Source organism: Bos taurus, chromosome 3 (genome assembly GCF_002263795.3).
Source record: "Bos taurus isolate L1 Dominette 01449 registration number 42190680 breed Hereford chromosome 3, ARS-UCD2.0, whole genome shotgun sequence".
NCBI lineage: Eukaryota > Metazoa > Chordata > Mammalia > Artiodactyla > Bovidae > Bos > Bos taurus.
The window spans coordinates 3,393,468-3,417,159 of record NC_037330.1 but is presented as its reverse complement, the minus strand read 5'-3'; the positions used below and the strand labels follow the sequence as shown (position 1 = coordinate 3,417,159).

The following is a 23,692-nucleotide window of genomic DNA, read 5'->3' as shown; positions in this document are numbered from 1 at the left end:
AAGCTATGTTATATATGAATGTTTTAAAGAATGAGAGTCCTTCTTCTCCAAAATAAAAATTTTAATTCCTGAGATGCTTTCTTTGTTTCTGCCCAGTGCGCCTTCTTCTGTAGAGTGGATGATACATCTTAACTCTTAAACTTCAGGCTCTCCATCCCTCCCTTTTAAAGAGCCCCTACCATCACCCCTCAAGTAACTAATGGATATAAACTCATACTAGAGTATTAGTGACACCCTATTTTAGAATATAAATATAAATGGTAAGAAAAGTTCATATCATTGCATTCAGATTTTTTTTATACATTTGGGTTTTGTTTCAGGGGGATTATTTATACTTGCTCAAAAGGCTTTTAATTCTAGTACACATATATATTCCAAATGCAGACAGAGTTGTATGTAAACTGGGAATACAACCTTATCAGGGAACTTCCCTTGCCTCATTTCAGAGAAGCCCACCTGCTTCCTGCCCCTTTCCCATTTTCTGACAACACCCCCAAAAATGGCACCTAGCCAAACTCAATACCCACGGAAGAGACCCATGGTGAGAACTGACCTCAAACAGGTCACTTTTCACATCAGTAAAAAAGGGAGTTGCACTGGAGATTTCTGTGATCCCGCTATGGCCTGCAGATTAGGGGGTTCAATCTAGTCTAATCCACTGCACCTCCATGGGGAGCTGATAAGGAGCTTCCCCCCTACTCCTATGCTTCAGGCCCCCACTCCCCCCAAGGACAGCCAGCTTACCAAGTTACACAAAACACCCCCACACAACCCAGAAGGAGAGTCAGGACTCTCCCTCCCTCCCCCGGGCAGTCTCCGGAAGCTGCTGACATCACAAAGGTGTCAACTGGCAACCTCATTGTCATGTGGCTCTCCCCTGGCTCCCCTTCACTTACAAACGCAGGCAAGCAGGCAGGCTTCCAGCAGCAGTCTGGGAGTGAGCAACCAGCAGAGCCACCGGGGCACCCGGCTTGGCGCTTCAACTTCTGTTCAGTTCTTCTGTAATGGAAAATTGCTTTGCACAAAGCTAGAGTGTTACAGTTCTTTCCAGCGCCCTTCCCCCGCCCCACCCCGCCCCTCGCAGCCTTCTGATCAGAGGGATAGCGCCCGCTGAAAAGTGGAAGGAGGGTAGTCGCCGCGACTTACTATGTCCCTCGCTTCAGACCCTAGGCCGGGGTGGTTACTCTTTTCCTTCGGAATGGTACTGGTATCGGGGTCAAAGTGTCCAAATAATTGTCAATGTCAAGACCAAGAAGTGATCTGCACAGGGATCCAGTTAACTGAATACCCCTCTGATATACCCCTGAACACCCGGAGGCTGTACCTGAATGATAACAAGATCCGTTTCTTGCCAGCGATGAATCTAGGACTCCTCAGTGACCTTGTTTACTTGGACTGCCAGAAGAACAGGATTCAGGAGGTGATGGATTATACCTTTGTCGGGGTCTTCAGACTCATCTACCTTGACCTCAGCTTCAACAATCTAACCTTCATCTCCCCTTATAGTTTCTCCATGCTCAGCAACCTGCTGCAGCTGAATATCTCCAACAACCCTCATCTGTTATCACTTAACAAGTACACCTTTGCCAACACCAGCTCTTTGAGATACCTGGACCTCAGAAATACTGGCTTGCAGACCTTGGATGAAGCTGCCTTCCAAAACCTCATAACACTCCAGACCCTGTATCTGAGTGGAAACCCCTGGAAATGCAACTGCTTTTTCCTGGACTTCACCATCTACTTAATAGTGTCCCATCTGAACTATCCAGGTGAGGGCTTGATTGCGTGTGGGGATGAGGATATGATGGCATAGGAGGAACTGGTTCCGGAAAAGGTGAAGTCAAAAGGTGGTTAGTGCGGGAGAGAAATCTGGGTAAAACTGATTGAAAGCATTCTTATTGCTCTGCAGGATCCATCCTTGGGTTGACCGGAGAGGCAATAAGGATCAATAGAAAATGTTCTAGAATAGTTATCCAAAGAGCTGAGTTCTGCTCCCATACTCAGCCCTTACTACTCAGCTGCTGTTGGGGAAGTCTCGATTTCTCTGAGCCTCAGTTTCTTGATCCATAAAGTGGGGACAATAATATTACCAAACATAGAGAGTGTCCTTTCAATGTGAAATGATATGAGTGGAAATGATAATGTACTATAACTGCAAAATGACAAAGTAATACAAGGACACTGAATTCCCTTGGTAAATTATTTTAATCTGTTTAATTTGGTGACTGACTTTTCTAGGATCTAAAAGTAAATTCAGTCATTCCTAACCAGGAGAAAATCCAATGGTATGATGCATAGAAAGGAAAGATCAATAGAGATGGAGGAGGCACAGTTGAGCCACTGAGACATGAGTGAGAGGGGGAGGAGAAGAGAAGGCTTGGATATCTCCTTTGTGTTCAGATGCTAACATGCACGGAAGGTGAGAACAGCACGAATGAGTGCAGAATGGGCCACCAATGCCCAGTGTGTCAAGCAGAGAGATTCCGAACTCACAGGCAGACGCTCAAGTCTTACCTGGTAGAGTTCCAAGCCAGTTGCTGCCACTCTGTCCACTGTCCCCATGGCTCTGCCATGGTCCCTGGGGCACTCTGGTGCCTCATCCCTTCTTTTCAGTGGCTTTACTGTCCCATTCTCATCCTTCAATTCCCCCACACCACCAATATCACGTTGACCCAGGGAAGGCAGAGCTTTGGGTAAGTGTGAAATAATGAGCCCCTCACAGAAAGCTTGGAGCCACTGATGTAATTAAACTCGGTCAGAACCATGTCTTCTCTGCCTTCCCTGGGTGTGTGTTTTTGAAAATAATTTCATATACCAGCTTCACAAATGTCCTGCTGAAGTTTCCACCCTTAAGTCCAAGTGGCAATATTCTAGAAAGATTCCTGACCAAAATGCCAGGCTTTTAAGGGGCACTGGGAGAGAAGGAACTGGGTGATGACAGCAAGTAAAAAAAGCCTCCTAGCTTTCTAAGTGGGTCTGTCGTTAAATGTCTTCCAGGCAGGGGCTGTACTATGATGGGGCAAGTGATGCAAAATTGGGGCTCCCAGGATACAAAATTGAAGGTGGCACCAAGAAAAAGTATCTCCTTAAATTTTGTGCCTGAGGCACCTGGCCCTGCTGCCAGGTACTTCAACTCGAATTGTGTGTGTCACTCAGTCATGTCCAACTCTGCAACCCCATGGGGTGTAGCCTGCCAGGCTCCTCCGTCCATGGGATTCTCCAGGCAAGAATGCTGGAGTGGGTTCCATTTCCTTCTCCAGAAGATCCTCCTGACCCCAGGTTTCCTGCATTGCAGGCAGACCCTTTACCATCTAAGCCAACTCAAGTTAGAATCAATCGAAAGGAAGAAACTTTGTCAGACCATTTTCTTAACAGTACTAATCATAAAAGAATACAGGAGCAGTTTCTTGGGTCGCTTGCCTTGCCTCTCCAGAGATGGTGTCTTCTGCTTTTCTCAAGACTGGTGCTGTGGTGGTTTCTAGAAAGCTCTCTAAAAGAAGGTTAATATTAATCATTCTCATACATTAAATGTGGTTCCCAGATGGGATTCTCCCTGTCAATGTTTGTGTAACTAGCCTGTGGACCAGCATCATCTTCTCTTGCTCCCTCCCCACCATTCATACACATTTTTCTTGAGCAGAAATTGCCAATTTGCCAGGAGGACCCCCTGCTGAAAAGTGTGAAGGAGCTTGGCTCCTTCCCCAGTCCCAGAGCCTTCCACTTCACCTCCCAGGTAATCTCCCTTAATCCGAATTTTAGCTTTTAAAGTTGTATCTTCTCAGAATTTTCAGACTAACTACTTTGGACTCTTTGACTGAATTCCATCCAGGATTGGACAGGATTATAAACTGAATCTGTTTCACTACATGTTTTCAAAAACATCAGAAGCTGGTGTCTATCTTGTCAAGCTCATAAGCTTCTCATGAATGAAGAGTCTGTCTTTTGAGGTAGACAAATCTTTTCATCCATTGTCCAGTGGAAGTCCCCCACCCAACACACACACACACACACACACACACACACACGCACGCACGCACGCAAACTACAAATCTGCTCATCTCCCTCTGCTGTTTGGTTAGATCACTTCATGCAGAAATATAGTCCCATTGCCCCAATTCACTATTATTATCTCTTAAAGGTATCAATGAACCCCAAGCCAGGCATAGAACAATTTCGCTTTGTATCAGGTTTTGCAGCTACTGAAGTTTTTCACATGTGCAGTTTCATTTTCTTTACTTTGAGTTTCATACCAGCTCTTAGATTTTGTGCCCTAAGACTATGGAAAGAGGCTAGAGTAGGTATTTTTGACCCTATCCTATGGTTAATAAGATGGATTGGTTCACCCAAAGTCACACAGCAACTAAATGGCAGGAAAGTGGTTTGAACTTCCTGATTTCAAATTCAAGTCTTTTTCTATATGACTGCTATCTCTTAAGTCCTCAAATTATATAACTATGATCCAATAAGTCACTTTAGTAATAAATATAAGTCATGTCATAAGCATAGGGCCACAGCACCTATATTTCACCTTTATGTCTTGTCTACATTTGGAACTCACACAAGATCACTTTCATTGGATAATAAGCCCGAGCCATCATAGACTCATTATAATATGCCTGCACTTCCCTTCCAATCCAAGGTTTCACCCCAATCTACCCAAACTCTAAAAGAATAAACCCAACTTCAGTGTTTGCTCTCCTTTGCACCTTATTCAGTCTGGTTCTCCCTTCCCATGCATACACACATACACACACACACACAAACACATGTGCGAACACATACACACATGCACATATACAAACACAAAACTATATCTACACAAACATACATACATATATATACATACTCACACTCTCGACCACGTATTACATATGCATGACACACATACATGTGTAAAAATGCACAGATACACACCAAGACATGAACAAACACACACAGACACAAAGTTGAAAACACACGCAGTAGAATTCACGGAATGCTCCACTTGTCCTTTAGCCAGACCTCAACATAACGGAGACATTTATTTTACGTGACTCTCATACGATGACTCATTCCTCTGTTAGGTGAAAGTATCTTTGCTATTTACAAACACTCTAGTTGAACTCTCAACCTTCAGCCCACCTATTACACCACATTTTTCTATCAAAACGGTAATCTTTGACATGTTCTTGAATGGTATCACATCTCTTTCCCATGTGCCCAAGTTTCAGGATATAGGAAAATTTCTATGAAATGAGCTGAATAACCTGGTTGTTTATAAAGGAGAATCAAACTTAAAGATGGGTTTCATTTTAGACCCAGGGAGAATACCAAACCGTACTCCTGGAGATTTTGCCTGCAGTGCTGTATTGAGGTCAGTATGACAGCAGAATTATAGTATGTAGACCGTTTGAAGAGCATGGCAGTGAAGTAGGGATCTTCCATGCCACCACTCAGCTCATCCTTTCATTCATTTAAATATTTATTATGTCCCAAACAAGTGCTCATGGAGACAACTAGCCAAGAAGCCTGGGAGTATGTACAGAGACTCATGTGACTATGAGTCACCTGCACATATGTGTCCCACGGTGCAATGGGACACCAGAACTAAACTCACCGGACAGAGCAGGACAAAGAAGGCAGCATGTGCCTTTTGGGGTAGAACAAGCACTTGGGAAAGTCTCAGCTGTGGGTGGTGAAGGATGGCCACCATGCAGGCAGGAAAGCCCAGTGTTAAGAGCTCAGGTTCTAGAGCAAAACAGACCTGAATCATATTCCTAGCCCTGCCACTTAGTATCTGTAGGAGATCAGATAATTCATTTAACCTCTCTGCACTTCAATTTCCTCATCTTTCAGACAGGTCTAATAATAGACCCAACTGCCCAGGGATGGTGCAAGGATGAAATTAGAACATTTATGAACTTCCATTTAGCATTAAGACTGGCACAGCATAAACATTCAGTAAATGAATGGTAGGCAGTAAACATTCAATAAATGAATGGTAGGCAGATGTAGGAAAGGCGCAAGGAATGGAGAGAGCACCAGTTATCAGTCAGGTGGCCAATGGGGCAAGCAGTGGACTTCAGCAAGGCTTGGTGGTATTGGAGGACAGTGTGCCTTGTCCAGGAGACACGCCTGTACAGATGCATGTGGGCATATAAATAGGCTATGAGAAGGTGGGCAGCAGGTCTCAGGACACTCATCCCTGAGAAAATAGAAGGGAGGGAATCCTGGAGGGAGTTGGATATTGGATGAATTATGAATATAGGAATTCAGACCCTGGGGGGAAAAAAAATCTCAAATAAAGGCATGGTCTCAACTGGATCATGAGACTCAGGGCTGGACCAACATCAGTAAGGGGATTCTTCCTGAGTCATCTGAGTCTAGAACTGAAGTTCTACCTTAAAGACAAGCCAACTTCCAGGAACACATATGGACATGCAGGCATCTTTCGAGGGATGGAGTCGAGGTCAGTTCCAACCTCCAACGGGTAGACATGGCCCTGGGAGAAAGAAGTCACCTTCATGGTGTAATTTTGTCATCTGAAGAGTACTGAATAGAAGTTTTGTCCCAGGCTCTCCCTATCCACAGCCTACCATCAGGCTACCATTAGCCATTAGAGATGTATCCTTATGGATCCCCCAAAGTGCCCCAATCTTGAAGAGGGTTGTGAAAGATACATAAACTCCTGGGCAAATAATATAAGTACCCCTTGATGCCTTTGAACTGTGGTGCTGGAGAAGACTCCTGAAAGTCCCTTGGACATCAAGGAGATCAAACGAGTCAATCTTAAGGGAGATCAACCCTGAACATTCACTGGAAGGACTGATGCTAAAGATGAAACTCCAGTATTTTGGTCAACTCACCCACTCCAGCATTCTTACCTGGAGAATCCCACGGATGGAGGAGCCTGGGGGGCTACAGTCCATGGGGTCGCAAAGAGTCGGACACGACTGAGTGACTTCACTCACTCACTCACTCACATGTGAATAGACAACTCATTGGAAAAGTCCTTGATGCTGGGAAAGATTAAGGGCAGAAGGAAAAGAGGGCATCAGAGGATGACATGGCTGGATGGCATCACAGATGCAATGAACATGAACTTGGGCAAACTCCAGGAGATGGTAAAGGACAGGGAGGCCTGGCGTGTTGCAGTTCATGTGGTCACAAAGAGTCAGACACAACTGGACGACTGAACAATCTTTTATCAACTTTCATATCAGAGGAAAGAGTGATTTCATAGGAAATACAATTAACTAAGATTAACTCTGAAACAGTGGGGAACCCTGAAGGAAGCCAAGATCCAAAAAAGACATGGAGTGGTCTTAAAAGACATGAGGGTAATAACGTGTTCTCCCCCTATGTCATACTGCTGCTTGCCCCCTCAGAGGAACTGTAGAGGAGGTTGAATGTTTTATTCACCTTGCTTCATCACAAGGCTACAGCTAATAGGAGCATTGAAACTTTCCCTTACTGACCAGAGATTTGGTGCTGTTACCAAAAGTCTTCATTAAAGGAAACCCTCAATAATAGACTCACCAGATGCACTGGAAACTGTCCAGTTCTCAAAGAGTTCATGTATTCAGTTTCCAAAGACAAAAATCATAGCAGAAATAGAAGTGAGTTGAAGTGTGCTTGTTCCTCGGATGCTCTGGTCAATACAGAGTTAAAACAGATTCACAGATTGCATTTTCTTTTTGGCTCAAGTCAGCAAATAGGAAGACTAATTCCTGGCCAGAACTGTAATTTTCCAGTCATTAATGCTATTTGAAGGTGAGCGTGGAAATTGAGCTCTTCCCAGGATAGCGCTCCCCAGCAGGACAGAGTTGAATGCCTCTGAAGATGCTCTCAAAAACTCATGCAGCTCTAAGCTCCTGGACAGAACAAGTCTGGCTTCCTACATCCCTGCACCCTGCCTCCACATTGGTCTAGCGCTGTCCAACAAAACCTTCTGCAGCAGCAGAAATGGTCTAAATCTGTGCTGTCCAACACAGTATCCACTAGCCACATGTGGCGATTAAACTCTTGAAATAGGGTTAGTGGAACTGAGGACCAAATTTTTAATTTTATGTCATTTCAATTCATTTAAATAGCCATATTTATGACTGGTCAGGGAAGCCTTTAATATAAGATACTTAAGCTGGAACTTTATAATTTAGCCCCCTCTCAGGTAAGTGGCTGGAGAAGGCAATGGCACCCCACTCCAGTACTCTTCCTGGAAAATACCATGGACGGAGGAGCCTGGTAGGCTGCAATCCATGGGGTTGCTAAGAGTCCGACACGACTGAGCGGCTTCACTTTCACTTTTCACTTTCATGCATTGGAGAAGGAAATGGCAACCCACTCCAGTGTTCTTGCCTGGAGAATCCCAGGGACAGGGGAGCCTGGTGGGCTGCCGTCTCTTGGGTCGCACAGAGTCGGACGCGACTGAAGCGACTTAGCAGCAGCAGCAGGTAAGTGGTTATAGAGTCCAGTCCAGGATGGAGATCTTCTAACATCCAAGTTAAGTGTTTCCCCCATGCCATGATATTTCCTTACTATCAGGTACATCACTGTCCATTCAACTCTGAAACAGATATTGTATGTTTATTATATGCTTAACATTCTTTTTTTTTTTTTTATGTTGGGGTGCTTTATCACAGGGAAAGAAGTCATAAATCCTGTCTTTAATAAGACAAATCTAGGGATACAAGAGAGGGAAAATGCAGTTGAAAGCCAGGAGTTCTGATCTCAATCATGTCAATGTATGATTTGGGTGGCAAGTCATTTTCTCTCTGAGTCTCACTTGTCTCTGAAATAAGGAAACAGGAGTAGACATTCTATAAGACTCCTTCTAGTTGGACCTAAATAGAAATAAAAGATGCACTTAGATGGAGGAAGAGGAGAGCAGTGGTCAGCAGACAGGGTCCCAAATGGGCAAGTACACAATGGATTAGTGTTGAGGTACAGATGTTCCTAGATGAGTACTGTGGTCACACAATTAGGAAATGCAACCTGTAACTTCTGCATTCTCTCACCTCCTGTCTTAAACACCCTCTGCTGGCTAGAACAATGCCTCCACCCTCCAGGGACTCAGTGCCTTGAATTTTCCTCCCAGGCCTGGCCTGCTCAACCAGCAGTTCTCAAACGCCAATGAGCACAAGAAGCCCAGGCTCCCTGTCCAGAGATGATGACCCAGTTAGCTTGGGGCAGGGTCTATGAGAAGCCCAATGACAATGACCTGGATTCTAGCTCTACAGTGGCTGCTTCAACTAGTGAATAAATTGATTTACACTGAGATGTTGGGGGCTTCCCTGATGGCTCAGATAATAAAGAGTCTGCCTGCAATGCAGAAGACCCAGGTTCAATCCCTGGATTGGGAAGATCCTGTGGAGAAGGAAATGGCAACCCACTGCAGTATTCTTGCCTGGAAAATGCCATGGATGAGGAGCCTGGGGGGCTACAGTCAATGGGGTCATAAAGAGTCAGACGTGACTGGGCGACTAACACACTGGATGTGATGCTGGTGGCTAATAATGTTTTGATATGTCTCCCTCAAGGGGCATTTGCAATGTGACAGGGAATAAACAGAACCAGAGAGAACACAGAAAGGGACAGGCTACTAGCATAGACATGGGGGTAGTTTCAGGACAGAAGGTCTGTCTGTGTCAGCCCTTAAATTACAGTCCTTGGACCATCCTGCTTAGTCCAATGGTGGGGTCCACAAGTCAAAAAAAGGACTCTAGGCAGGAGTGCCACCAAGGCAGGGGGATAAAGCCACCTGGGGACATCTGCAGGAAGCAGATGGGCTGGGTCATGTACTGCTTCAGGTCTAAGCCATTTAGAGGGCATTTTGAACAGAGAACATCTTAGTTTCATCCTGAGGCTATTTTATCCTGTATTCCAGGCTGCTGTAATAGGATAATGGCTCCATTTCAACCCACCAAGTACAAAGTCATCTACAACTGTGCCAAAACTTAGATTTCCAGAATGAATTCAGGTCTTCACACCCTTCCACTATTAATGCTAACCCATCTCCTCCATCAAGGAGATTGCAATAAAGACCAGACGCCAAAAGCGGGAACAGCTGGGCAGCAGACATTGCCAAGGCTGTCAACTGCTCTGCTAGCGTGTCTCTCCCACCTCACCCTGGCCCTGTGGCTCCCTTCTGCTGAGAGCCGGAGAAGCAGCCTCCCGAGGGCAATGAAGCCGCTGAGAGGGCTGCAACTGGGGCAGTGATCCCCAAACGATCCAGAAAACTTGAGAAGGGATGGAGGGGGCAAGCTTGTTCAGTTTGGGAAGGAACTTGTGTGATTCTCATACACTCTCTAACTCAGCCCAGTTGGAATCCCTGAGAGTAGGTGATCTAAAGCCCCCTCAAACTCAGAAATGCCAGACCGCTATGCATGGCCCCTCTGGTCACCCAATACCATTCAGGCCCCTGGAAGGAGGCAGTGCAAGGCCGCCAAAGCAGCCAACCTCAGTTTCTTCACCTCTAGAAATGAAGAATTCCCCAACCTGAAAGAAATCCAACAAAATGTGGATGCGGCTAGAAAAGAGAAACGGGCGGTTGGCCATCTAGGGCCTTTGAATGATTTTCTAGGGAACATGCAATGTATCCTGAGAAGTTTTGGAAGGCAGGAAAGATGAATACAGAGCTAGGAGGCTTCTGTGGGCATTCAGACAAGAGAGGCTGGCAGTCTACAGCAGAGGCATGAATTGAAGAGGTACAGATAGGCCAGAAGAAACTGTTCAGAAGGCAGACACAACAGGACCTGGGACTGAACTAGACCTTCTCAGAGTCCCCTGCACTCCCTTTGTGACTCCAGGCACAATTCTAAGTAATTAACAGGTCTGTGTTCTTTAACATTTGTATTCTCTGATAGACAGGAAGGTCTACAAGATCCAAGAGCAGGTCTGAATCTTCAGACACAAAGAAAGTTCTCAAAAAATATTTGAGTGAATAAAAAAGTCAATGAGATGTGGAAAATAAAGGAAAGGAAAAATCAAGTGTAATTCCCAAGGCTTTGGCTTGGACAGCTGTGGGGGCTCCACTGAGAGAAGAAAGTAGTAAAGGGGCTTGGGGAGAAGCCAAGTCCTGTCTTGAATGTGTTGAGCGGGAGCTCTTTGTGAGACAGGAGGCTTTTGGATGTTTTGACCTGAAATTCAGAATAGAAGATAAAATATATGTTTGTAAATCATCAGCTCACTGGTGATCATGAAAACCAAACAAATGATGCTTAGCATGAGAGGATCACAGGGACTGCAAGGAGATCCAACCAGTCCATTCTGAAGGAGATCAGCCCTGGGATTTCTTTGGAGGGAATGATGCTGAAGCTGAAACTCCTACTTTGGCCACCTCATGCAAAGAGTTGACTCATTGGGAAAGACTCTGATGCTGGGAGGGATTGGGGGCAGGAGGAGACGGGGACGACAGAGGATGAGATGGCTGGATGGCATCACTGACTCAATGCACGTGAGTCTGAGTGAACTCTGGGAGTTGGTGATGGACAGGGAGGCCTGGCGTGCTGCAATTCATGGGATCGCAGAGAGTTGGACACGACTGAGCGACCGAACTGAACTGAACATATCAAAGGATAAATTAAGAAGTGCAGAAAACTGAATAAAGTGAGGGGATCGGCAAAGGAAACATGACACAGAGTGTGGGCTTTCTAAACAAAGACAAGAGCAAGTGCAAAGACCCTAGGGTGGAATAAGTTCGATGTAGTAGAAGGTGAGTATGGCTGAAGAGGAGTGGAGCCAAGGTAAGAGATGAGGTTAAAAATCAAAGGCCAGATCACATAGGACCTGGAGGTCATGGAGAAGCTTTCGATTTTATTCCAAATGTGACAGGAAGTTATGAAAGGGTTTTAAGTGGAGAAGAGACACGATCTATGATGTACAGCTGCCTCCCAGTGCTAGATGGAGAGCTGGGAAAGCGGGGACCTGAGTTAAGAGGCTGCCTCAGTTTTCAGGCAGCAGGCAACAGTGGCTTGGCCCCAGGTAATGGTCCAGAGAAGGTTAGAATCGGGGTATACTGTGAAGGTCAGACTAACAGGGCTGGCTCATGGCTTGAATTATGGGATGTGAGAGAGGCAGCAAGGACTCCCAAGTCTCTGCCTGGGCAACTGGTGAATGGTGTTGCCCTTCCACCACTGAGCTTTTCTAAATTGCCTCTTACCCATGAGGACAATAACTGTCCACTATCTGAGTTTTTCCAAGAAGATGGGTAGTTATTCACAAGGTCCAGCTCTAGGCCAAACTGAGAGCCAACTTTGTTTGGTTTACAAATTAGCTTCCCAGAACTGCCTGGTACCATCCCCAGATCTGATATGCAGTTGGCTCCTCTCCCCCCATCATAACCTGCTACAGAAAGTCAGTAGCAGGCGTTCCGCATGGGAGGGCTTAAGTCTTTGGCTTCTTTTCCAGAGGACTTTACACTTTAAGCCTTATTTTATCAGTGAAGTGAAGCTCCTGCTGACAGAATTCTGGGCACTGAGAAGCATCTGAGAAATGTCATGAAGAAAAGGGGTCTTTCTACCTGTAAACTGTGCTCATCTACAACTGCTCATACAAAAGACCAGTTCTGTAGTCTAAGCAACTTTAAAGCACAGGAATAATCAGGCTGAACTTGATAGACTTCAAGGTTTGTTCCTGTAGTGTTCCAATGGTCTATGAATCAGGCTTAAACCTTACCAAAATATGAACTCTTCATGCAAGGGGAAAAATTGTTATAAGAACTGTATTGCCCAAGCCCAAATTATCCAAAGCCAAGGATGCTTTAGACCAGGAGTCAGCACACACTTTCTACCTATGGCTGATTCCTATTGATTGACAGAAAACAACAAAATTCTGTAAAGCAATTACCCTTCAATTAAAAAAATTTAAAAAAAAGGACAAGTAAATATTTTAAGCTTTGTGGGTCTTTGTTGTGACTACTCTGTCTCTGTAGCATAAAAGCAGCCATAGAAACTACATTAATGAATGGTCATGGCTGTGTTCCAATAAAACTTTATTTATCAATACAAAAACATGCCACAGGATGGATTTGGCCCACAGATTATAGTTTGCTAAAGCCTGGCTTCCATCAAGGGAAGACATTTGGGTGATGAGAGAAAGGAGCTCTAGGGAGGCAAAAGTAGGAGCCAATGTCAGGACTAGAAATACTCACAGGACCATGCATGAGGGTCTAAGAAGGGGCCCTGTTGGCCAGTTGACTTTGGTTGTGCTGGGCTGCATATGGTGCAATCCAGGTTCCCCTCTAGGGAGTCTTCTCTGAGCCATTCATAGTATGCTGCTGCTGCTTAATCACTTCAGTCATGTCCAACTCCGTGCAGCTCTGTGGACTGCCACCTGCCAGGCTCCTCTGTCCATGGATTCTCCAAGCAAGAGTACTAGAATGGGTTGCCACGCCCTCTTCCTGGGCATCTTCCAGACTCAGGGATCAAACCCAGGTCTCCTGCATTGCACGCAGATTCTTTACTGCTGAGCCACCAGGGAAGCCCCATTCATAGTACGGCAGAATATAATAGTGTTCCCTTCAAATTCCATCAGAAACAAGTCCTGCACAGCAAAGCCAAAAACATGAGTTTTAAAGAACTGCTGTATGAGAATCCAGATGAGCTATTTCAAATCCTTAAAGATGATGCTGTTAAAGTGTTCCACTCAATATGCCAGCAAATTTGGAAAACTCAGCAGTGGCCACAGGACTAGAAAAGGTCACTTTTTATTCCAATCCCAAAGAAGGCAATGCCAAAGAATGCTCAAACTACTGCACAATTGCACTCATTTCAGATGCTAGCAATATAATGCTCAAAATTCTCCAAGCTAGGCTTCAACAGTATGTGAACTGAGAACTTCCAGATGTTCAAGCTGGATTTAGAAAAGGAAGAGGAATCAGAGATCAAATTGCCAACATCTGCTGGATCATAGAAAAAGCAAGAGAGTTCCAGAAAAGCATCCACCTGTGCTTCATTGACTATGCTAAAGCCTTTGAATTGTGTGGATCACAACAAACTGTGGAAAATTCTTCAAGAGATGGGAATACCAGACCATCTTACCTGCCTCCTAAGAAATCTGTATGGAGGTCAAGAAGCAACAGTTAGAACTGGACATGGAACAATGGACTGGTTCCAAACTGGGAGAGGAGTACATCAAGGCTGTATATTGTCACCTTGCTTATTTAACCTACATGCAGAGTACATCATGCAAAATGCTGGACTGGTTGAAGTACAAGCTGAAATCAAGATTGCAGGGAGAAATATCAATAACCTCAGATATTTAGATGACACCACCCTTATGGCAGAAAGTGAAGAGGAACTAGAGAGCCCCCTGATGAAAGTGAAAGAGGAGAGTGAAAAAGCCAGCTTAAAACTCAGCTTTGAAAAACGAAGATCATGACATCTGGTCCCATCACTTCATGGTGTATAAATGGGTAAACAATGGAAACAGTGACAGACTTTATTTTCTTGGGCTCCAAAATCACTGGGATGGTGATTGCAGCTATGAAATTAAAAGACGCTTGTTCCTTGGAAGAAAAGCTATGACAAACCTAGTTCAGTTCAGTTCAGTCGCTCAGTCATGTCCGACTCTTTGCAACAGTGTATTAAAAAGCAGAGGCATTACTTTACAGGCAAAGGTCTGTATAGTCAAAGAGATGGTTTTTCCCATATGGATGGATGGATGGATGTGAGAGTTAGACCATAAGGAAAGCTGAGTCCTGAATAATTGATGTTTTTGAACTGTGATGTTGAAGAAGACTCTTGAGAGTCCCTTGGACTGCAAGGAGATCAAACCAGTCAATCCTAAGGGAAATCAGTCCTGAATATTCACTGGAAGGACTGATGCTAAAGTTGAAGCTCTAGTACTTTGGCTGCCTGATATGAAAAACTGATTCATTGGAAAAGACCCTGATATTGGGAAAAGTTGAAGGCAGGAAAAGAAGGGGACGACAGAGGATGAGATGGGTGGATGGCATCTTGAGTTGATGGACATGAGTTTGAGCAAGCTCCAGGAGTTGGTGATGAACAGGGCAGCCTGGCATGCTGCAGTCCATGGGATCACAAAGAGTCAGACACAACTGAGCAACTGAACTGAACTGTATGAGATTAGGCCAATAATCCACACATTTTCTCCTATATGTATTCAACAGATGTTTATCAAGGCTCTATTGTGTGCTGCTGCTGCTAAGTCCCTTCAGTCGTGTCCAACTCTGTGCGACCCCATAAACAGCAGCCTACCAGGCTGCCCCGTCCCTGGGATTCTCCAGGCAAGAACACTGGAGTGGATTGCCATTTCCTTCTCCAGTGCATAAAAGTGAAAAGTGAAAGTGAAGTCGCTCGGTCATGTCTGACTCTTCGAGACCCCATGGACTGCAGCCTACCAGGCTCCTCCATCCATGGGATTTTCCAGGCAAGAATGCTGGAGTGGGGTGCCATTGCACTAGGGATATACAGGTGAACAAATAGGATCTCTGCTCTCAAACAATTCTCAAGCAGTGATCGAAACAATAGCTACCTTTTGATATCATGCCTGCAGCCCTTGTATCCTCACCCCCATCTCCATGTGCACTTACCCTCATCTCCTTCTCCACTCTCAGAAGACAGTTCAAGGCTTACCCTTCATTTTGTCCTGGAGACCATCTGTTCCTGCCTCCTCCAAGACTTCACATCCCTTAGCTCACTGAATTCTCCCTAAACTCTCACAAGGTAAGCAGGGATTGGTATTAGCCTAGTGTAGAATAGTCCGAGATGGTACGAGGTTAGCTGCCCATCTATGGCCTTCTATCACCCCAAGGTCTCTTTCCTCCCATTAAGCCTTATGTCAATAACACTGCCCCAAGGGACATTAATAACAAAAAATATTTAATCCTCTCAACAAACATACTTTGAGCTCTGGTGTGTGTTAAGCAGTACTCTAGATGTTGGGGACACAATAGTGAACACAAATCCATGTCTTCATGGAGTTCATAATCTAGCAGACAGAAGCAGACAGATATCCACTTCCTCAATAAATACATAATTTAGCTGGACGAAAAAAAAAAAAAAAAAGACAAAGTACTGAACATCCAATGATATTCAGGCAAGCTAGGGCCTAATAAGGAGAAATGGGGGAACTGGGCCTTTCCCTAGGTTCCAGGTGGAAATTTTTACCACAAAGTGCTTAGACTGATAGAAACTGGCATTTGTTCTCCAAGGGGCAGTTGCAGTGTAACTGAAGTCTGCAAATTGTATCCTCTCCCATTACATGGCCGTCAGCTGGAGGCTGGCCTTCTCCCCTTAGCCCAGGCAGTTCCTAAGCAAGACTGTCCAGGGAACTCAAAGCAGCCTGCTCATCTGGAGAGCCATGCAGACTGCAGAACTGTGGTCACTTTTGTGGATTAAGAAAAAGAGCAGTTCCTCATAAAGCCACCAGGTTCAAGCTGGTTTTCTGAAGGAAGGCTTCCTCAGTTGCTATGCTACCAGCTGTGGTTCTGGGTCCCTGAAACTTTTCCCTTCATGCGTTGATTTTGGCAGACAGGTTTTCCACTTGTGAGCAATATGCCACATGAGGAACTAAAGAAGTGTGTGGTTTATGTTTCCTTAGGAACTATCTGCAGGGAGAATTTAAACATTAATGATACCTGTAATTGTACCTAGGCACTGTACTGGGGCAAATGCTCTGCACCTATGAAGTGGAGCTGAGGAAGGGATAATATGGGGCTTAACTGCCTGTTTGTAATATGAATGAAAGCCCTGGGATTGTGCAGTGCACAACATATACAACAGTGCCATGGCAGCCTTTTCTCAGAGGCAAGGAGATCAAGAAAGCCAGAGAAGGAGTAATTGATGAACAACTTATTCATCCTGTAGCTTGGGAATAATTAAAACTACTTAGTGGAGCACTTGCCTGGTGTCTCAAAAGGTAAAGAATCTGCCTGCAATGTGGGGGACCCAAGCTTGATCCCTGGATTGGGAAGATCCCCTGGAGAAAGGAATGGCAACGCATTCCAGTATTCTTGCCTGCAGAATTTCATGGACAGAGGAGCCTGGGAGGGTACAATTCATAAAGTCGCAAAAAGTCAGACACGACTGAGCAACTAACACACACACCCAGTGGGGTGCTCAAGAGTAGAGTTTAATTTCGTGAAGCACCTTATATGATGCCTAGAACATATAAGACACTCCAAGATGAGCAGATAGGTCCATAAACCCTAAAGTCATCATACTAGACTAGAAGAATGCATGACTAACAAGCTAAAGAAGAGATGAACCAATAAGGACCTATTGTGTAGCATATGGAACTTACCCTGATGTTACCTAACAGCCTGAATGAGAGGGGAGTTTGGGGGAGAATGGATACATGTGTATGTCTGGCTGAGTCCCTTTGCTGTTCACCTGAAATTGTCACAATGTTGTTAATTGGCTATCCCCCAATACAAAGTGAAAAATTTTTTTAAGAAGAGAGAGATGAAATAATAGAGAGCTAGGATCATTTAAAAAGTGGGAGAAATGGAAAACAATAGTTAATCCAAATATATCAGTCTAACATTAAATGTTAATGGGCTGATTAAAATACAGTTTACTAGACTGAATGAAAAACAAAGCCCAGCTGCATCCGGCTTACTAAACGTACCTTAAATATAGGAACACAGAAAGATTAAAAGTAAAATGATGGGAAAAGATATGCAATACAAACACTAACCAAAAGAAAAGGGTAAATCTACCAGAAAGAACTAACAGTTATATATGTATTTAAGAACATTGCTTCAAAATATGTAAGCAAAACTTAACAGAACTATTTGCAGAAGTAGACAAGTGCACAACCATAACTGGTGATTTTAACATACTTCCCAGTAACTGCTGCTGCTGCTGCTAAGTTGCTTCAGTCGTGTCCAACTCTGTGTGACCCCAAAGAGGGCAGCCCACTAGGCTCCTCTGTCCCTGGGATTCTCCAGGCAAGAACACTGGAGTGGGCTGCCATTTCCTTCTCCAATGCATGAAAGTGAAAGTGAAGTCGCTTAGTCGTGTCGGACTCCTAGCGACACCATAGACTGCAGCCTACCAGGCTCCTCCGTCCATGGGATTTCCCAGGCAAGAGTACTGGAGTGGGGTGCCATCGCCTTCTCCATCCCAGTAACTAGCAGACGACAAGTAGGCTAATAGTAGCTGAGACAATAAAGTTAACAAAAAGCCAAAAAAGATGAAAAGTCAATAAAGATGTAGACAATCTGTATAAAAGCACACTCATTGGCATACATAGAACAATGTATTCAACAAAGACAATACATTTTTCAGTGCACATGCAAAAATTACTAAAACTGACTCTGTTATAAAGAAAATTCTTAATAAACTTCAAAGGACTGAAATCAGAAAAATATGCCTCTGACTACAGTAGAACTGAACTGGAATTGAATAATGAAAGCAGTGCTAGAAAATCCCCAAATATTAAAAATCAAGTAATTCAAGGAATAATAGCTCTTATTAACAAGAATGATAATGATCAGACATGGATTATGCCTTCAGGAGCTAAAAGTCTGTCTTGTAGGAGAGAAAAGATGCTTTTCGCAGGACCTTCATAGTGGTCCAGTGGTTAAGACTTCACTTGCAGGGGTTATAGTTTTGGCCCCTGGTCAGGGAGCTAAGATCCCACATTCCTGTGGCCAAAAATCCAAAGCATGAAGCAGAAGCAATACTGTGACAAGTTCAATAAAGACTTTAAAAGTGGTCACATCAAAAAAATCTGTTTAAATATATGCTTTTTCAAATTTTTTTTTTTTTGATGCTTTGCTTTTCTAGCAAATAACCACCAAGTAAGACAGAACGTGATAGGTGCAGTAAGAATGATGCTAAGAAATGCAACAGATGAGCCCACAGTGGGAACAATCACAATATATCCTCTGAACTGGGAGGATGAAGTGGCTGGGGAAGGGTTCCTGGAAGTAGATGCATTTACATTAGACCTTGAAGGACAGGAAGGACTTGATGATGCAAAAATTGGAGGAAGAGATATTTGATGCGAAAAGGGCAGTGTAACAAAGCTAGCTGTAGGTAAGGGGGAGAGGTAACCAAGGAGCAAAGAGAGTTTAATTTGACTAGAATAAAGGGTGAGTTACGGGGAGAACTGAGAAGTAAGGTGGGAATGGTAGAACGGGGCAACGCTGAGGGCTCTGAACACCAGGCGGTCTGGATGTTATCCTGAGCCCTGGGGGAAGTCAGACAGGGGTTTTGAACCAGAGTGTGACTGGCAAGAGCCAAGCTTGCAGAAGGGGAAATCTGGCAGGAGTGTGTGCAGCGGTCCAGAGCTGGGGAGCTGGCTATGGTGGAGACAGACGTGCTGGGAGGTGAGGAGCGCTCACACCTTGGCGGTGACAGGTAATGAAGAGGGGAGAGAGAATGCAGCAGTAGAGAAACCCTCTCCACAGAGCCACCCACATCCCTCACTTAAAAGCAGCCTAACAATGCATTAAAATCGCTGCCTAATTGCTCCTTTCAAGGTAATGCTCCAAAATGGGGAAATAACGCATTTAATGTTTAGTCTCATATCTGCCGCCCAAGCCCTGATTTGAAAGCCTAATCTTTTTAAAAATAGAATGAGATAAACCCCTCTGCACCCACCATTGGGCACACTCCAGACCCTCAGAGTCCCATGTTCTCCTTTCTCATATACATCTTTCTTTGTATATTCCCACATGGTGTCTCTGGCAGCTTAGGCAGGTGATCTAAGCCCTGTCTTGCTAGAATTCCTGAAGATTGCTGGAGTCTTCCCTCACCTCACCAGCCTCTGCTTGGGCCTCCTGGAAAAGCACCAGAGGTCCTTGAACCAGGCTGACTAGAGAGAGGTCTTGAGACATAACTGCGTTCCTGACCCTTTACAGCACCCTGAGATGGAAGCCCAAGGGCCCTTTCCTCTCCAGTTGGCCTGGGTCACCCACAGAGCCTCTGTCTCACACTCATTCTAGAGAGGGGCTTCTTCCTCTCCTTTCCTCTGTAATCTTTGCAAACAGTCAATGTGGCAGCCCCATGCTGGCTTCCTCCTCCTGTGACTAAAACCTCAACCAACAGCGAGTCCTCAGTAGCATTACAAACATCAGGCCATCTTCCTGAAAGTAACCAACAAGTTCACTGTAGGTGCACTGACCAGGAACCAGGGTGCAGGCAATGGTGTCCAGTTTGGAGAGGACCTAATGGTCAGCCTGGACAGCTCATTCCGGTCACCCAGAACCAGCTGCCTCCCAGTAAGCTCACCTCTGTATTCCTTTCCCTATTTCTCCTGCCTCTAGCTCTAGTCCAAACTGATTTCCCTCATTTCCTTGGTCACCAAGGAAATCAGTGCCTTTACATAGCCTGGGCTTCCCTTGTGGCTCAGCTGGTAAAGAATCTGCCTGCAATGCAGGAGACCTGGGTTTGATCCCTGAGTTGGGAAGATCCCCTGGAGAAGAGAAAGGCTACCCACTCCAGTATTCTGGCCTGGAGAATTCCATGGACTATATAGTCCATGGGGTCCCAAAAAGTCAGATACAACTGAGCAACTTTCACTACTACCACTACATAGCCTGGAGTTCCTACCCTGTTGTAGGGGAAGCTTCTCCCCGCATTAGTCTCTCTCTGACTCCTACTTCTGTGAAACAAGCTCAGATGGCTCAGTCCAGGTTTTCTGTCTCCTGTCCCCTGCTGAGATCCTGCAGTTTATCCAGAACCTTCAGGTTAGGAAACTTTTCTGAGTCTCAGTTTCCTGATGTGAAAAACAAGGATGAAAATGTGTCAACATTCTTGTAAGAATTAAATGAGATAGCATTTACATATCACTTAGCATGTAGACAGAACTTGGTAAATATCAGCTGCTACTATGACTCTGATCATAATTGTCTTAAGCCCTAATCTCAGCCCTGAGTGGAAACTCATTTATCTAATGCTTGCTGGATATTTTCACCTGGACACTGCACACAGGCACCTCAGCATCAGCATGGCAAAATATATGGAGCTAGAGAAATGCAGGGCTGACAACAGAGCTCTGAGCAGTCTGTGCAGCTCTTGTGTACAGTGTACTGTGTGCACTGCTGTGTACAGTAGCTCACCTGCTCACCTGTGCCAGTTAAATCCTCTTTATTACCCTGAGAATAGATGTTCTTCTTTATCAGTTCAGTTCAGTTGCTCAGTCGTGTCCAACTCTTTGCAACCCCATGGACTGCAGCACTCCAGGCTTCCCTGTTCATTACCAACTCCTGGAGCTTACTCAAACTCATGTCCATTGTGTCAGTGATCCCATCCAACCATCTCATTCTCTGTCTCCTCCAGCCTTCAATCTTTCCCAGCATCAGGGTCTTTTCTAATGAGTCAGCTCTTCACATCAGTTGGTCAAAGGATTGGAGTTTCAGCTTTAGCATCAGTCCTTCCAATGAATATTCAGGACTGATCTCCTTTAGGATTGACTGGTTGGATCTCCCTGCCATCCAAGGGAATCTTCAAGAGTCTTCTCCAACACCATAGCTCAAAAGCATCAATTCTTCAGCGCTCAGCTTTCTTTAGAGTCCAACTCTCACATCCATACATGACTACTGGAAAAACCATAGCTTTGACTACAAGGACCTTTGTATGCAAAGTAATGTTTCTGCTTTTCAATGTGCTGTCTAGGTTGGTCATAACTTTTCTTCCAAGGAGCAAGCGTCTTTTAATTTCATGGATACAGTTATTCTTTATAGGATGAGGCAATGGGATTCCAAGACAGTATCAGACATCCTGCTGAAGTTTCCAAAATTAGTGACAGCGGGTTTGAATTCTAGTCTGTCTGGCTCCATGACCCACTTTTCCTTCTATTATATACTGAAGTCCACAGTGCTTGGTGTGGGGAGGTGCTCAGAGAAGGATCCAGGCAGCTGAGTCAGCCGCTATAAAGGACTGAGACTCATGTAAATCATGAGTGATGCCAACAGCATCACAGAAGCAGAACTGCTTCCCGTATTGGCTGTCCCTTTGCCCTGAGCTCGTCCCTGATTTCTCCAGGTTGAGGGTGTAGAGAACACACAGTAGGCATTTCCAGAGAATCCTGTCCCTCCTAAGTGGGGTGTGATGACCTTGAGTGGCCTTAGTGATCCCTGGCTGGGCTCAGGCACAGGAGAAGGGAAAGGGACAAGGTGGAGGGGAAGGTGGGGGTAAGATGAGGAAGGGGAGCAAGAGATGCCAAACACTGATGGAGCTCTGTGGAGTGTCCACACTCCATGACCATCTTGCTTAAGTTTCCAAACTCCCAGCTCCTTCTGTGCTCTCCCATTCCTTGAAGAGCCTTAAAAAGCAAACATCATTTTTAGGACGTGATGTGAACACAGCTAGAAGTGAAGTTGCTCAGTCATGTCCGACTCTTTGCGATCCCATGGACTGTAGCCTACCAGGCTCCTCCGTCCATGGAATTTTCCAGGCAAGAGTACTGGAGTGAGTTGCCTGAATGCAGCTAAGCCTGGGGCAAAAAGCAGTCCACGTGCAGTCTCAAACCTTACTATGCCCAGAGATCACCTGGAGATCTTGTTAAGATGCAGATTCTGAGTCAAGGAGGCCTGGGTGTGCTGCCTGAGATTCCACATTTCTCACGGGGTCCCTGTCATGCCGGTACTGCTGGCCCTCAGACCACGCTTTGAGTAGCCGGTGTCCATGCCATCACTCCAGGTCCCCGTTGGCCTCACAAGCCTAGGAGTTCTGTTTCAGCACTCTGCCTGCTGTGTGTTTCCTCTTAGATGAACAAAATGCCACTTGTGTGGAGCCCACAGAGCTGGCAGGATGGCCCATCACGAAGGTGGGGAACCCGCTCCGGTATATGTGCATCACGAACCTAGATCTCCAGGACTACATCTTCCTGCTGCTCATCAGCTTCTGCATCTTCTGCGCGGGCACCGTGGCCGCCTGGCTGACCGGCGTGTGTGCCGTGCTCTACCAGAACGCCTGCCGCAAGTCGAGCGAGGACGAGGTGGAGGAGGAGGAGGCGGAGAACGAGGACGAGCAGAGGGTGGAAGTCAGCAGGCGGATTTTTCATAGCAGGGTGGACTCGGGCCATGATGGGTTCCCTCAGCTGATTTAGTTGCAGAGGCTGAAGCTGCTGTCTGATGCAACTTTCCCAGGCTCCCGCCTTCGTTTTGCCTTCAGCTTCCCATTCCTCAGAGCTGTCTTAGAAATGAAAGCCTACTATTATGGTAAAGTACTATTAATGTAAAATAAATAAAATGTTTGGTGGTCATTTCAGAGGTTGGTCTTCTTCTGCTCAACCAACCCAAGCACGATTTCTCAAGCTCAGAAGGATGGGGTAGAACCAAGGCTAGTGCAGCTGCTGTAGGATCTAAAGGTTGAGGAAGCCCACCCTGAAAGGGGGCCATATGTGTTTGATGAGCACCTACTCTGCCCCTAAATTAAGTGCTGGGGGGAGGCATCTGGGAAATAGAAGATTTAAAAGATTTGTCCTGGAAGAGCGACAAGCTGGTTCAGAGGAGTAGTCAACATTAAAGTGAATCAAATGGAGAGAAACGCAAGACAAAATGACAAGAACTAACAGGATTGGGGTATGTCTATGGGCTACGCTCACACTTCACCTTGTAATATCACTACAGTCCTACACTTTACAGTGACACCAGTTTACCCAAATGGTCAGCAGCACAGACTCCCAAAGCTACATTTTTTCCTTTAAGAGAAGCTGCCTTTCCAAGAAATGTTTAGCAGCATTGTCACAGTGAAGGAGAGAGGCACAGAGGCAGCCACCGCTCCTGAGGCCTTAC

The 23,692-nt window shown here is 45.3% G+C and overlaps 1 protein-coding gene across 1 annotated transcript; it reads left to right on the top strand.

Moving 5' to 3' along the window:
• Window positions 1–1,147: 1,147 nt before the first annotated feature.
• On the top strand, window positions 1,148–23,004 carry LRRC52 (leucine rich repeat containing 52). The gene is made up of 2 exons (NM_001206099.1): window positions 1,148–1,769; window positions 22,664–23,004. The coding sequence occupies exons 1-2, from the start codon at window positions 1,148–1,150 to the stop codon at window positions 23,002–23,004; spliced, it is 963 nt and encodes a 320-aa protein (NP_001193028.1).
• Window positions 23,005–23,692: the final 688 nt, after the last annotated feature.